This window comes from Paramormyrops kingsleyae, chromosome 10 (assembly GCF_048594095.1).
Source record: "Paramormyrops kingsleyae isolate MSU_618 chromosome 10, PKINGS_0.4, whole genome shotgun sequence".
NCBI classification, from domain to species: domain Eukaryota; kingdom Metazoa; phylum Chordata; class Actinopteri; order Osteoglossiformes; family Mormyridae; genus Paramormyrops; species Paramormyrops kingsleyae.
In genome coordinates this window covers 23959763-23976949 of record NC_132806.1, presented here as the reverse complement: position 1 = coordinate 23976949, position 17187 = coordinate 23959763, and the positions used below count along the sequence as shown (strand labels likewise).

The following is a 17187-nucleotide window of genomic DNA, read 5'->3' as shown; positions in this document are numbered from 1 at the left end:
AACTTAATGCTTTGCCTGATAAAATGAAGGATAAATTATATATATATATATATATATATATATATATATAGCATTTGGAAAGTCCTCCCAACCCAAACACACCCCCCCCCCCCAACCACCACCACACACACACACACACAGGTTTGTATTTATACCTTTGTGGGGACTCTTCATTCATTTCTATGGGGAAAAGGCTAATCCCAACATGACGACCTTAACCCCTATCCAGCCCTAACCTTAACCTTAACCATGAGTAACAAACAAAATATGAGAGTTATGGCATTTTTAATTTTTTGATTTCAGTCACAAATCTTTGACCTGAAAAATGGTCCCCACAATGTCAAAATAACAGGTTTTTATCATATTATGGGGGACATTTGGTCCCTTCAATGTAATATAAACATAATCCACACACACATAGATTTGTAATTATATCTTTGTGTGGCCTCTCCATTCAATTCTATGGAGAAAACTAATGTCAACTAAATACGAGACTTTTTCCATTTGTACTTTTTTGATTGCATTCACAGATTTTTGTGGGGACCTGAAAATGGTCCCCACAATGTAATATAAACCTAAACCGCAGACACACACACACACACACACACGTGCGCACACACACACACATTTGCAGCGGTCTTGATTTGGTTTTTAAATTTTAGCATGCGACAGACCTCACATTCTCAAGCAGAGGGTTGGAAGGCTTTTATTTCACTAAGCACATCTCACCACGCATGAAAGTGTGAGTCTGTGAGACAACTGTGCTTTTCAACATACATACTGACTGGTTTTCTCACTCATTCAAGACAAAAAAAACCCTGCACCCTCCAAATGTGTCATTATACTACATATCCAAAAGGATATCTTAATTCTAAACAGAATAACTGATTATACGAGAAATATCATGACTGAATAATAGTGTGGTACTTACAATGTAAATTGTAAATGTTAAAAAGAAAAAAATAAATAAATAAAACTGTGACAATTCAATGGTAATTCCAACCTCAGGGAAACATTTTATGTCATTACATCTCCACAATAACCTTGAAGAAGACAATGATGAAATGCTTAAGTTTCAGTTAAATTAACCCTGTAATGGGAAGGTTATCCTACACTTACTGTAGCAGTGGCTATCTGCCTCACGACTGCAAGAAGGCACCCTTTCGAAAAAGAAATGGAACTTTTTGTCGATAAATGATTGATAATTTTTTCCCCCAGATACAACTGATGGCACATTGTAACTCCATTACATTCTTCCATTACAGAGACATGATACGTATGAAGGAGAACAACAATTAAAGATTTTAATAATTGTTTTCTGAGCTTTTCACATGTTTTATTTTAAGGGAAACAAAGGGGAAAAAATGAAAAAAGAAATTTCAGAATCAGTACTAAAAGTTTATACATAACAACTGTTTGTCAAATGGAAGTGCAGTCTGTATGGCATGGTTATCTAAGGTTAAAATGAAAACGGTGTAGTGGCGATATCGCCAAGTGTACTGTTTCAAGCTCCATGAAATTCCAAACTGTGTATTTAGGACAGAGGACACTTTGTTTTACAATCATTACATTACAACTGCAGCTAAAAGCCATACAAATCATGTAGCATTTTGACTTTTCGAATTCTGTATTAGCACACGAGACGAAGGCAAGAAAAATCCAGAAAAAACATAAATGACATAAATAAAACTCAAAGTTTGAAGCACAATTTAGTTTTCAGTAGGAATTCAGATTTTGAATTCTAAACATGTGTAGTTTGAATTATGAACTACAAATGCAAACACAAATAGCTCCAATTCTTCTCTGGTTTGTGAAATCAAAAGTGAAAAAAGACTATTTTTTTTAAAGTCCTTACACTACGTTCGAAAGTGAGTAATAAACTTGTTCTGTGTTATTTGTTATTTAACAACAACTGACCAAAGGGCTGAGATCAGGTACAAGTCACTTATTTTTAATATATTAAAATACCCTGATAGAAACCTAATTGGTGCTAAAGGAACAACTAGCATTTAATACTTGTATAATTACATAGAGCATTAAAAGTTACATTTAACTAAGGTTTTCCCTTGAAGTGGATAATATTGCAAGTTCACACTCAAACAAGGATTTAAAAATTTATGATGACTGGACATTTCCCCTGGAGTCACAGCGGAAAATGCCCAGTCGATGGATGGAGCATTGTAGACATTGGTAAGTGCCAGTGTTCTGAATATGGAAACATAGCTATATGCCCATATACCAGTAAGGGAAACCTGGACTGATCTGGTTTTCTTTGGGTTAGTTACACTTCGAATGGTTACGCTTTAACCGAGGTGGGTCACAGTCCTAAGTTGGCACAATTTAAATTAATACAACTGCACAAACTGTTAAATAATAACTTTCTGTGAATCAAATGGATCCAATTCAAAAGCAGTGTTTCCTATTAAACAACCAAGTGAACAAAACAATGAGATAAACACAATTAAAACAGAATGGAACGTAAAATCAGAAAATGCTGCTTGTGTCATGCAGAACATTTTATGCCATTCACATGCGTTCACGAGAAATCAAAACCTAGCACATAACTTAAAGAATAACTGTATCATACTTAAAATATCAATATTTAAATATATGATCTGTCATATTTACAGTATATACACACGGTTTAGCTGCTAGTTTAATGTTAAATTATTGTTCATTCTGATTCTGGGAAAAAGATTGACATGTTTTAAATACCCATAATGCTCTGGATTGCTAAGCATAGATGTAAACAACATGTACAGTTAAAGCTCCATCAAACCGCTGGGTGTGTGGCAGTGTTTTGGCACTTAAGAAATCAAGGCCGAAACTATACTTACAAAGGAAATCTGTAACCAAGTAAAACAAAAATAACCTTAAAAAGGTTAAAAGAGGAAGAAATAATTGGGAATTCTTATATTCTGAATTTCATCTAGCCAACACAATCCTCTGATCCATCCTTCAACAGTCCAATGAACGAAACTTTTCTAAAACTGGCGGCAATAAATTATTACATTGATACTGCACAAACCATGTGTAACATATCAAAAAAAAGAGACCAGGACAAAATGGTTTGGCAAACTGAAATGTGACTTTGTCCATTTTGCTACAGCATTGGTGAAATGTTTGAAATCATGATTTTAATACAGCAACAAGCATAAGACAAATGTAACAAACATGAGAGTTAATTATTCATATCTGGATAATTCTATTAAGGATTAGCAGAGGAATGGTAGAAGGCACATTTAACATGACATGAAGGTCTACTTATAAACTCTATTCTGACAAAAAGGGTCAGTTATTTCCTAACAGGTTTCCAAGTTCTGTTAGCAAAACCCACACCGGCTTCAAAATCAGTAGCTTTTTACATTTTTTCTCTCATTTCACCTGTTGAAAAACCAGCTGAAACACAGTGTGTACCATGTGCAAATCTTATGCATGAGTATGTGTATTTGTGTATGTGTGTGTGTGTGAGAGAGAGAGAGAGAGAGAGAGAGAGAGAGTGTATAGGCTAACAAAGGTTAATAAATAACGTGGAGTTACACTGTTCACATACTGATTTGTCAGTGCAAATAACGGACTGGAGAAGGGCAGTTGCATCATTGTGTAGAACACCAAAATACCGACGGCTTCATTTCCCCACAAAAGCCACTGCAGTACAGGGTTTGCTTCTATCAGGTTACAAACAGTACATTCATTTCTACTCTCAGAGCTGCATCTAAGACACCGACTACTGTAACAGTTTTACAAAAAAAAAAATAATTCTTTTGACCCCGTTGCCATTTTTTGACACTTTAAAAATCTATCAAGCAAGTACGCCACACCTAATACCATTATCTATTGTCAGTAGAAGATACAGCTCGCAGAATTATTGCCTATTGCCTCTGACTATTCTCCAGGACCAGCTTAAAGTCTGCTATATGTACATGTGAGCTTAACTGGGTGGATGACCACTTAGGACAGTTCAGGGTTGGGACAGTTGACAGAATATATCAAAATACAGCTGTAATGAAGAAGGGGGAGCTAAGCACCATGGGATATACCCACCAACACAGCTTGTACTTAAACCCACCAATGACGCCTACAGTTCTCTGTCAAAGCGGGTCCCTGTTACTGCCTCCCTCATGATCTTATCCATCGCTGACGCTCTTTCAGGTGCTTTTAATATTCATTTTCCAGACAAAGTATGTTATTTCTGAATAACATCAATTCAAACATCGTTCTCAAATACAAAAGAAAGGAAGGAAAAGTAACAAATGTGTCTTAAGGCCCGATTCTAACTATGAGTGTTTTATGACTTAAATCTCTATATCTGCTTTATGATTTATCTCACTAGAGATCTGAAGCTATTCAACAAACGGTACAGCAAGTAAATTCAATATCATTAAAAACCCTTATTTAGGATTCATTTAGACAGCAGACTTGTAACTCAAACTGAATGGAAAGAACTGAATAATCTCTGTTATGAACTTCCTTTATGACATGCAAAACAAAAGTCATTCTGGTCTTTAGGAAAAATAAATAAACACCCTGTCAACAACATTTGTTACATTTGTTACTTGTACTGGTGTGATCCTTGACCCATAAGAAACCTTATGTTACACAGAATTTTCAGGTGGATGATTTCTACATGCATCTATCATAAGAACACGGAAGAATAAAGAATACGCATTGAAAATTTTTGCCAGACAAAGTCTTGCTTTGTTCGTCCCAAAACACCCTTTTACATAAGATACTACTAACAACCTCAAAAAACTGTGTGCAAGAGGAAAGACAATATAAGGAACCAGAATTACCCATCAAAATCACAGTGCACTAAAGGGTACACCCAAAATGGCACAACAGTTGAAACTATTAGATATTTTTTTCTTCCAGTTAGATTCATTTGTTGAGTCTGTTTTTTTGTTTTTTATTCCAAAGGAAAAAAATGGTAAATGTGTACTTCCAATCCCCAAAAAGCAAAGCCTAACAACATAAAAAACTCAAAGAACACGGGAAATGCAGTTATTTTGGTCAAAGGTTTTTTTTGTTTTTTTTTTCTGTTTGTTTGTTGTTTTTTATTGTTTTTAAGGGTTCCACGGATTTGGTGCTGCAGTTGTAGCAGAAGTATCTGTCGCAGAAGCTGTAGTACAAGTGACAGTTTTAGCAGTGAAGTCAGGTGGATGTTACCAATCAGTATCACTCCGAATGATCCTTCTTTCCCTATTTTTTTTTAACACCCATTATTAGTTATTATAGTATAGTGCTTCTCAAAAAATAATGTGGTCTTTCTAAAAATATCTAAATCTTCTCTATTTTTTAAATGGTGTTAATCTGCTGAAATTCTGCCAGAATGGAGACTGGCTCCTTTTGGGTTCGTTAAATTCAAAAACTTGAGATTCTGCCAAGCCGTCTGGTACCATATACTGTCCATGGTTCAAGGGGTCCAGGGGAGGTGGATATGAAGGTGGCATGGACCGGTTTTGGCTTACACCTGAATGTGGGAAACAGACAGAAAAACAGAAAGTGAGCCAGAAAAGAAAGAGGGAGCAGGAGGCGGGAAATATGACTGTTGCCAGTCATGTTTTGATTAACGAATGAAATTTATCGAACAAAATTATCATGCCAAAACGACAGAGAAACAGACAAATCGATAAAGCACACCGTCCCTATCGTATCAACCAGGGCTGGACGCCTTAGCTACCCTCCAACCTCGGGGATACGATACATAGATTATGGAGTTTGTCTGTTTATGTTGGACAATGGAAGACAGTTAAATAATTCATTAAATGGAAGTAACATGGTAGAGGTCACAGAGGTGTCGACAAAGACCATCATGATAAACTGCTGCGTTACCTGCTGCTTTTTCAGCATTTCTTGAGAGCATTTGGAAATCGCCACTTTGCTACTGAAGATATCCATTAACACCAAAAGAAACTCAATTACATAAAAACAACCTTTGTAATGAATGAGAAAGTAAGTTGCCATGGCATCTTAAAGGATTTTCTACTTGTTTGTTTTATTGTTTAGAACATTCACCGGTTTCCCACAGAAACACCCATATCGTAATAATTTTCGGTCCTGAATGGTATGAAAGCAACGATATTTTTAACATTTTTCAGAGCCAGAGTAAAACATACTATGTCTGCTTGTTCATTCCACCACACTGTGGTTTCTTCCACATAATGGGTAGATGAAGGGAATGCTTTGCTTTGGCGTTTGAAAATGATTTCCTGCAGCAGTTGCCATGGCATCTTGAATAGTTATTATTACGCTACATAGGACTCTAATAAATATACCTTTATCATTTTCATACCATGTTGATATAAAAACGCCATCTTTCTCAAGATGATATCTAAGAATGAATCTGGAAATTTAAAAGAATACTTCACCTTGTGTTACCCATGCACAAATGGTTACAAACACATTATGACAAATTTCTATAATGTAAAAAATGAGGAATCTGTTACTCAGACACTATACAAACATATAATGCTCATGCAAGTCATAGGTTGCTATTAAAATTTTCAAGTGTAAAAGTCCTACACTAATCGTCAATTATGTTAAGCGAATATTTATTACTGGTAGTGGGAACATTACATATATAACTGCAAACACAAATAAAGCACAGAGCAAGCTTTTTAAAACCAGTTACACAAATATATTTCATCCAGTTTTAATCTGATATATGCAGCAAGCTCACATTCATATACACAAACCAACATACAATAAACGAAAGCGTATGCAACCAATGTGAGCATCACCATGTCACAAACGTTATATAGACACAGTATTTTCAACTGAACATAAAGTAAAATGGAACAACACAACTTTTGTGCAACATTATTCCGGCCAAATACATAGCGTATGCCATCATTTGGGTTTTTGCTTGACTGAAAAATTTATTAAACTCACACAACAATTTCAGGTTTTTCTCACCAGGGAATTTCTACACCTGTGACTTCAATTGTTAAATAAAAGAGAAAAAGCACATACATAGTACTTCGAAACCGAAAGGATTAAAAAATAACATCGAAACTGTGCATAACTGCATGTCAGTCAAAGTTCACAACTTTGTTCAAAAGAAAAAATTTTCAGGGATCAACTGGTGTCTCTTTGAAGCCTCACCTTTCTGTTTGGTGACTTTCCTCACTGTCAAGGCCGCTTGTCGCTTCTGATATTCCGAGATTTCAAACCCTAAAATTTGAGAGCCAGAGAGTCAGAATTGGAAAAGCCACCCTTCTGACCAAAATAGTGCACATGTTACCCTGCTTCAAAATCTCATTCTGCAAAATAGGGGGCGGTGTGGTACTAAAAGAAAGTTTTCAAATATGAAATAAAAACTCCTTGTTTCAATAACTAAAATAATCTATATATAACCCTCAGAAAAGACAAACTGACTCATACAACTGACCTATCTATCTATCTACAGGTATCTATTGATCCGTCCATCCATCCATCCATCTACCCATCCACCATCATAACAACTTTGATGGCTATGTTCAGCAAAAGGCCCCTACCTATTTTTTCATCTTCTTGCACCATTTTGCGCTCTTCTTGAAATGCTCTGACCCACCGGATCTTCTCCTCCAGCTTCTTGGCTAGGAACAGATGGATCTCTTCTGCGTCCCTGTTCACCAACTTGAAGGCGTTCTTGACACTGACGTTGAAGTCCTCGTCTCGGCCATCATCTGTGTCCACTACCTCATACCTGTCCATGTCAATGCGCCCCTTGTAGTACAGGATGTCTCTGCGTATCAAGTCCTGTGGATATATGAAATTGTTACTCCGGACTTGATTTAACTAACATCTCTGACGTTCTGCTTTCAAGCAAGAAGCCTCATGGCTTAACCCAAAGCTTTTGCTTTCCCTTGGATGCGGAATGGAATGCTCTCACATAACAATCAATTGAATAAAGAGCAAAATTCTTCAAAGAACTACTAGATTAAAACAGAATTAAGTAGAAAGTGCAGCTGTAAATTCCTTTTATTCATTCTGCCAATTTGTGCCTTTTGAATTTATCAGATAATGAGCTAATTATTTTCAGCCACTGATCTGACAGACATTTTCAAGAGCCAAACTCTAAATAATTTGAGAATGGAAAGCCAAAAAATTGTGCTGGCAATACTCTACCACAACTTGCTAAAGTGGAGACTTTAACAATTTTACATTTTAAGCGAAAGTAGCGCAGGATTATCAAACTGCCACTCGGTGCACTGATCCAGAAAATGAAGGCCAGAATCGATTGGCAGCTTAATTGACAGAGATGAATGGATGCAGACATGCATTGCAAAAAGTAAACAAACAAACAAACAAACAGGAACTTCAACTTCTAATCGTCTCAGCATTATCCCTGCATGAAAGCCAGTCTCCTCAGGGAATTTCAACTAGTGATGTTGAAGTTCCATTTCTGTCTCCTTAATCACAATGCTCTCTGTACTCCTTTCACGAGATCTTGTTTGCTGTGACTGCTAATATGATTATGTTCACAGATCAAAGAGTGCTCTCATTTTAAATTAGTGTTCTAATTTTAGAATGGTCTTGCAGTAATAGAACTAGTGCAAGCAATGTGGTGTTAAAGACAGAAAATCATCATTAGTAAGATGTATGAACTAAATCAATAAATTCACTTGAGAATATATTTTAAAAAAGTGATTAAATTATAAAAGCATTCACTAGGAATTGAACATGCTTAAAAAACTGACAGGGTGTGTGAAACCAGAGCTGATGCGCTTGGAAGAAAAGCGTGGGATCACTCCTCATCCTCAGCATGTGATCAACAGTGAGTGACCGATGTCTGTAAGTGATGACGAGTAATTTGCAGTTTTATTAAGAAAAGCTGAACTAACTTCTCGGAATGTGTACAGACATCACACTGTACGTGCCTTTTGTGACGGTAATGGCAAATCTGAGACGAGCATTTAAAGATAAATACCCTATATGCACCCTAGACTAATAAGGTCTTGCTATAAGAGTGAGAAATGGTCAGTAACTTATAGTCTACATCACTCAGTTTCGGGCAGTTAAGAGTGTCAAATTTTAGCAAATTTACTCTGAAGTCCAATCTTACGAGAATTTTCTAGAACTAACATAAGGAGTTTTGTAAACTTGTTCTTTGAATTTTGTTCTCCTTCTGAATTAACCCATTTTCAGATTCAGTGAAAAACTTCATATGACGTATTTCATTTACCTCCCGCTTTTTTAAAAGCATTGTAAGCTTGGAGTTATATCGTCCAATACATATACCTCACCTTTTTACACATAACCATCTGATGATCAAACAGGAAGAAGACTCTCTGTTGACTCCTTCCATACGGCTGGTAAATCCATGACATCTCCCCCGTGTAAATCAACTCTGAACTTCTGTCCAGAATATCATCCCCCTGTGTGGACAACAGAAAAATAAGTACAGCAATCGCCCCCTATCCATGGGGGATATGTTCTAAGCAGGTCTGCTGTGCCAGGGGACAACATCATCTCCAAAGCCTCTGCCATTTTGTCAGTCAAAAATATTTGCAATAGTGACACGACTGCAGTTGGTGCAGTTGATGGTGATCTTCCATTATCTAGTGTTTATTATAACTTATGAAGCTCAAGTAATACCAGACATCAACAGAAACTCAACAAGGCTGGTATACACGATCCATACTCGTTGCTGAGTCATCTTTTCATACCTCTGCAGCGTTACAATATGGGCGTATGATGTCACAGTAGACGAAATCACTGTAGTTACACCCACTGAGTAGCAAAAAGACTATATATGTGGCAGCGTTAGCGTTCAGCTTGAATGCCGCCAGAACACAACTAAAATGGGAAAGAGCTGTCATGTGTCCGATTGCTCAAATCGATTTAGTAAGAAATCTGAGCCCATCTTTTTACCGACCGCAGAAAACAGAAGCAAAGATCACTGCAATAAACAGACACGCCGAGAACAATTGGAATCCAGGCACTGAAATGCTGACTGTGACTGTCATTTCTTACTAAATAAAAGTTGTAATAAAATAAAAATATTTGTACAAACCTGTTTACATATAACCAAAATATCCACTGGCGTCCATCACTCTAATTTTGTCAACAAATCCCACCCTAAAGTACAACCAGGCGCCAGGGTTTTTGTATGCATTTAGGCTTTGCTTTGTGCAGTGTCTAAATCAGGTACATATAATTCAATTCAATTTCAAATGTTTCATTATCATTCCCATACATCAACACACTGTGCAGCAGTGAACGAAATGAACGAAATGTGTTTCCTCGGATCCCGTTGCACGATACAAAGAAAAAGAGGGAGAGACAACAAGTAAAACAAAGGAATGGAATTAAAAGTAACAGAAAAATAAAAATAGAAACAATGAAGATATTTGAAAGTACAGTAAATTTAAAATGCAAATAGAAAGTGGTTGGGAGAAACACCCATCGTCAACTATCTAGTTCATACAGTGGAACAAACAAGCAGCCATGTGGACTGTTGGACCTTACAAAAGGGCATAACTGGTGAAAGTTATATAACTAAACATAAATAAATAAAATAAGTGTTTGGTGCCACAGGTACATAGAGCTCTGGAAAAAATTAAGAGGTCTCTCTTTCTCTCTGTCTGTCCCTCCCTCATATTCTCATATATGACACAATTTTTATATATATATATATATATATATATATATATATATATATCCGCATTTCTAAATCCTCGTTTAATTGGCTACACTGAGAAGCAACTTTCCCATGCCAGACATGACCGTCGACTTATCTGGCAGTGCCTCATGAATCGGAGGATGACCTCAAGTGACCTTCAAAAGGAATTGGAAACATTCAGTGGTGTGAAGTGCACTGCTAGGACAGTTCGTATCAGGCTCCTAGAAGCAGGACAGAATTCCCATAAAACAAGGAAGAAGCCCTTCATCAATGTGAAACAGGGAGGAGCCAGGCTGCAGTTTGCAAAAAAAATTATATTTTACACAGCTGCATACCTATCTGCTGAGAAATGAGTTAAACTGAAAATTATGCTGTAGTCTATAATTTTTTTTTCCAGAGCTGTATATTTGCCCTGACAATGTTTTTTCCGGGTTTTATTCATTGTTTTACTTTGTCCTACAATATTATGAGCCAATAATGGCTCTCCGCCATGGGCACTGTCCTTCCCGATCATTACAAAGGTTACCATAGCTAACAGCTGAAAGTGGGACACCCCTGTAACAATTCAGCCGTCACTCAGTAATGAGGTCATGTCTCTTTGTTTAAAGGAGATGCCGGTTATACCAGGGAGCGTACGCATCCTCAGCACAGGCAACATTAAAATGGGTTCTGTTAAACGATAAAGGCTTTGAAAGCAATGCTACAAACACGTCTGTTCTCTGACAGTGTACAGCAATGTGTCAGACGCTGCCAGGATTTGCAGGGAAGAGAAAATTCTCTGTGGCTTTTCTTCATGACAGTGACAATGGAGACAGACTTGGCTATAATGGTGAATGACTTAAGCTGTGAGTCTGCTTTCATGACTCAGTTATTCCTAAGGCGAACGCCTGCATTTATTATAGCCATTTGTATAAGGCTACATCTTCGGAAAGAAACTCACACCAGCATGCAATAAAATCCAAAAGCATAAACAGGAAATAGCTACTGAAGTACATCCAGAACCCTTGACTGTAATTTCAGTATATTTTATATCACGTTAAAGGAAATAATATTTTAAGAAATAACTATAGCCAATTTCATATCTGAGCACAACAACAACAACAACAACAATAATAATGTATTATTATTATTATTATTATTATTACCTGTTACCTTTAGTAATAAAATTAAAAGCACAGTGGATTTATCATTATCCTTTGTAGCACTGCACTTAAATATACATTTTATGTAAAGTGATTTTACTATAAATAAGAATAATGTGTGTGAACATGCGTTCAGTGTAAATACAGTAAGTTGTTTGCTGTTGTATTCAAGGCTATATTTGTGTGCATACGATAAAAATAGTGCGCTGCTTTTGTATAGGGGTAAGGCTGCAAAATAATGAATCAATTGATTAATTAGGAAGGGTTACACAGACATACATACATGTATATGTCACATGCACATAAATATGCATATATAATAATATATAATGACAATGAGTGCTACATCCAATTAAGGACTTCTTCATATACTGGTCTTTGTCCCAGTTGGGCTATTATGGAACTGGTTACTGGGTGAAGCATGTAACTTAAAACACGTTAAATCAAATATAAGCTTTCAAATATGCATTAATTGCTTGAAAATGAAAATACTTTCTTCATTTGAAACACAGGCCATTGTAAAGTCACGCCGTATTTAAAATTATTCAATTTACTTTGTTTCCGACGGGCTACGCTTACCTAAGGTTATTATCGAATAATCAAAATAATGAGCATCGATTGTATTCTTTCAAGGGGTAATTCTCATTCTTTGTTTCGCCTTTAAACGTATTCCCCTTATTACACGTGAATCTTCAAGTAGTCGTAATTTGCATCATGTTCATTTAACAGCTCAATCAGAGCATAATACTAATAATAAGGAATACTTAAACCTGATTACATTCTTGCATAATTTGCTATAATTTCAGTACAATTAACCTGAGAAGTCAGTTTGAGAATATTGGTGGGGTAAGTTTCCATTCACTGGTATTTCTTTTGTAAGTGTAAACTGTTGCTATGAAGACTGAGAGCGGCGTAAAACAATGACTGTTTGCGCTTTCATAATATAGTGGCTACTCACCTCCCAGTCCAGCACTGATGCCTGCCATTGTGCTATCTTATCGATGTTCTCCAGCCTTCTTTTCCTCTCGTTGATCTGCTGGGTGACGTTCCTCATGACAGCCAAGGCTGCAGCTACGTATCGGTAATCGCTATGAGGTGAAAATACAGACGACGTCATACTTTGATATTTATAAAGCTACTGATTTTATTGGGCTCAATAAAGCATACCCTCGCACCTTCTCCCACCCTAAGAGGGGCCATCATTCTTACAGAGGGACCAACCTTATGATTAACCAATTGATTGAATTGGTGAATGACAGAATGTGGGCCAATCACTTTACAGCTGGAGCCAGTGTCCCCAAAGCCCCGCCTCCAGAAACACCTCCAGCCACTTATCCTAATCAGGGTTATGGGGGGCCTGGAGTCTACGGCAGGCAGCACAGGGTACAAGGCTGGGTTACACCATGGAAGGGATGCTAGTGCATCACAGATGACATAAATTTAGAAACACAATCATGGACAATTTAGGGACAGCAGGAGGAAATCGGAATACCCAGAGGAAACCTGCATGATATGATGAGAACATTCAAACTCTTCACACATACAGAGCGAAGACAAGAATAGAACCTCCAGCCCTGCAGATGAGAGGCAGCAGTGCCAGCCATCCATAACTTCATATCATGGGGGGGGAAAAAATCAGCTCGCTTATCAAGAGAGTCAGAAGCACAAGCTAACAGTGAAGGTGGCCATTTGAATTGCTAAAGTTAGCAGTGAAATTCAAATGAAGAATTTCAGAGTGCTGTTGACAGTTGCATCTTCAATCGCTGTTGGCAGATCTGTGCTCAAGGCAATCAAAACTGTATCTTTGAGACAAGGGAGCTGAAAGTAATGACTTTGCTAAAATATATTTGAAACATGAAAACTGTAGGACTGGAAACAAAAAAACAACTTGGTTGTCTCGAGAAAATGGATGCCACAGTGAGTTATGGTAGCTAATTTGATGTGGGATAAAATATTTCTTTTTTCAGCGGGTAGGAAGATTCAATTTCCATGCTTTTCTGAGTGCAATGAAAGAATTATTGTCAGCATAGATGCTGTCTGTTCCCTAAGCAAAAATGTTTCCTTCAAAGCAAGCGAAGGCAGTCCCCTAAATATGAGCTGTGCTGCACACAATATACAGTACAGGCACTGTGGAACAACCTGGCTGGTTTATAATGCTGCTGATATTTTTTAAAGGTATTTTTACTCCGCAATTAACAGCCAATGTACTGGCATGCCTGGGCCAATTTACAGTTAATTATCCCAAAGTATTAGAAGCAGGGCGTCCATTCAGGTCACAGCTTAACATCCCGAAAGCTGCAGGGTATGTCAGCGATTACATAAATGCACTTAATCTCAGTAGTTCTGGTAAAATATCCCACTCCTCCATTAAAAGCTATATGTTTCTTTGATAAATAGTAATAATTAAGAGCAACATTTCAAGGTTAAACTAAAAGAAAATAAAGTCACACAAAGGCACCTGTAAAACAATTTACAGGTAAAACTTTGTAACTTAAGATTCTGTAACCATTCAATGAAAATTATTGCACATAAGTCAGAACTTTAAATAAATCAAATTTTTAAATACTGTTTACATGTATTAAGGACTATCAATAATCATCAATAATCAATATCATTATGGTATAATAATTATAATGATAATAATTATTATTATTAGTAGTATTACTATTATTAAGAAGAAGAAGGAATTTAATTACATGAATGGTCTGCACCAAGTACTAAGTACTAAGTACAAGTACTTTGACTAACATATTAAACATAATAAAATTAAAATACTTCTTCTTACTGAGTATATGTTAAAGCAGTATAAAAGTTAAACAAGGAAAAAATACAGCGCTTCAATATGCTAAAATAAGAGGTCCTTGATGTTTGAATTTACGTAAAATGAAATGGTTTGGGACATTGAAAGCACTCACACCAGTCAGCTGAAGGCAGTAAGACGTAATTCAATGCATAATTCAAAGGGATTCTGAGTGCGATCTGAGTGAGACCATCCTCACTCAAACAGATGATGCCATGTGACCCCATGATACACCAATGCAGTGTCAACTTGCAGGGTGTCTAAATATTCATGTTAAAAACATACAGAGATCATAGAGTTTATGGATCATCTCATGGCCTCCTGGAGGCTTTGTGGACTAATCAATAGAAGCTTTTTGATGACAGCATTCATTGATGACAAGGAAGGCTCACATTTGCGGGGGTGAATAGCTAGCACTGGCGATGGGACGTACCTGTGGTCCTGGGCAGTGTACTTCAGCAGCTCGGCCAGCTGCAGAGGGTACTTGCAGATCTTCTGCACGGGCGTCAGCAGGAAGCCGTCGATGGCGATGTCAATCATCTGCTGCAAGAGGCGACAGGCCTCGAAGAAGTGCTGGTAGCGTCCATCTTTCATCAGCTTGGACAGTTCCATACAGGCGTCCAGGTGGTTGTTGCAGTACTCGGAGTATATCCAGAATCCGTCTTGCTGCACGTCAAATGGAAAAAGGCGTCAAAGGGTTAAAAAAAGCTACATCCTATTAAAAAATTAAAAACAGCTTACAGGCCCATAAAACAACAAAATGAAATTCTAAGGAAAAGTGCGAGGGGGGCTTTGAACATGCTGTGGGGGGGGGTGAGGTCAGGTGACTGGTCACCTGTTTCTTGTCCTCAAGATCACATTCTGTATCCAGACAGCCATTTTGTTTGTTTGTTTGTTTGTTTGTTTTTTTATATCCCCTCCCTGAATGGCGGCCTTTTGTTTATGTTCCGTCCCACTGGTTTTGATAAACCCCTCTCCACTCCACCCTCCAAAATAAGTTTCTATAATTCTATTTACCCTCCTGCCTGGAGCAAGTCTTACAGTGACCATCCTTTCATAAATCACGGCATTTCCTTTTGTCAACCTTACTGCTCAAACTCGGCAAGTAGTGCAAATAGCAATTCATCTGAATTTAAGCGACTGTGAAAAATACACAGGCAGTGGACAAAGATTAGAAGCATTAACTAAATCGCTCAGCAAAGCGCTGATAAATCACAGCACACTGGACGGCAAGTCGACAGAGGAACATGCAGCTTTAGTCTGCTGATATTTGGCAGAAGTCAATATTCCTCAACATGTCACCGAATTACATTAGCTGACTGCATACATTGTTGCAAAGAGCTAAACTATAGACAGAACCAGTAATGAAAATAAGTGGAATGATTGTGTCCTACGGATCCTAAATCCACATGGTGGCAACATGGCTGTTTGCACAAAAAAAAAAAAAACAGTCGAGTACTTCTAAGTCTTCTAATAAGCACATTTCATAACGCAATGTTTTTTATATTATTTTATGTCTACACACAGACATCACACATTAATACTCCATTGGGAGAAAATATCTCAAGATTCTAGAAATTCAAATAACCTGAACAAAACTAATAATGATGTACTATAATTCAATGAAATAGTCTGATTTAGACAATGGCACTTTTCCTGGAATTCTGCAGGAAGTAAAAGCTATGCATTGCCAGCCATTTCTTCGCATCTTGGAGGATTTTCTAAACCTTAATGGACAAAACTGCTCTTGGGTACTTGATACATCAGTGGCTTCTGAGTCCTCGTTTATAGAAAAGATTATAATAAGCCTAAGGGCTGGTTCATGCCTCATCTGAAAGTGGGCTTGCAGCATTGTGCTGGACCCGCCGCAATCCAGATAAAAATAAAATAAAATAATAATCAGAATATAAAAATTAAATTTAAAAATCAAAACTATAACACTGACACAAAAACATTTACCGGTATATGGTGTTGCAGTACAAATGAGTTTTATTTTATTTATATGTAGAAATGTATTTTATTTATTTGTTTGTAGCCATCTGTGAGTCTTTATAATCCTGTACTGAGGAATCATACAAATTCTGGTATTTCCAGACTTTCTCAGTCAACCCTTCTTCAAATCTACTGGCCCTTTATGTTAATCTGATCACAGAGGGTGGAAAAGGTGTTTAAATACAATCCTTGGGCCAATCAACTTTCTGACTTCTGGCTCATAATCAGCGCACATACTGTGGCACTGCAGTGTCAGCGTGAAGCATGAACCAGCCAACATACCCTGAACATACCCTGAACATACCCTGAACATACCCTGAACATACCCTGATCCCAGAAAGTGTGGGACAAGTCACAAGCTAGTCAGATGAGTTTATACTGCTGTACACTTAATTTACTTTAGCTAAACTGATCCTTCACATGCAACACAGACCCTCCTCTACTTACGAACTTTCAACTTTCAAATTTCAGACATATGAACGAAGAGGACTGTAAGTCCGAATTGTGTTCATTGGGCTCCCATTTCCTAGCCGGTACATCATTTTTTTTCTGCGCGCCAGTTCTGCCTAGTACGAGTCCTGGTGGCTATTCCCGCCGCGCAGCAGCATAGCGTGCGTACTCCCAGCATCCTAGTTCTTAGTACTTGT

The 17187-nt window shown here is 37.3% G+C and overlaps 1 protein-coding gene across 7 annotated transcripts in view; it reads right to left on the bottom strand.

Moving 5' to 3' along the window:
- Window positions 1-688: 688 nt before the first annotated feature.
- LOC111859836 (rho guanine nucleotide exchange factor 9) overlaps window positions 689-17187 on the bottom strand; it is a 71468-nt gene continuing 54969 nt past the window's right edge. For all 7 annotated transcript variants that reach the window (XM_023842857.2, XM_023842859.2, XM_023842858.2 and 4 more), the window contains 6 exons: window positions 14982-15214; window positions 12707-12836; window positions 9228-9359; window positions 7497-7740; window positions 7105-7173; window positions 689-5470 (listed from right to left, as the gene is read on the bottom strand). In XM_023842857.2, coding sequence (XP_023698625.1) covers window positions 5289-5470; window positions 7105-7173; window positions 7497-7740; window positions 9228-9359; window positions 12707-12836; window positions 14982-15214 — 990 coding nt within the window. In that variant the 3' untranslated portion in view covers window positions 689-5288. The remainder of the gene's footprint in view (window positions 5471-7104; window positions 7174-7496; window positions 7741-9227; window positions 9360-12706; window positions 12837-14981; window positions 15215-17187) is intronic.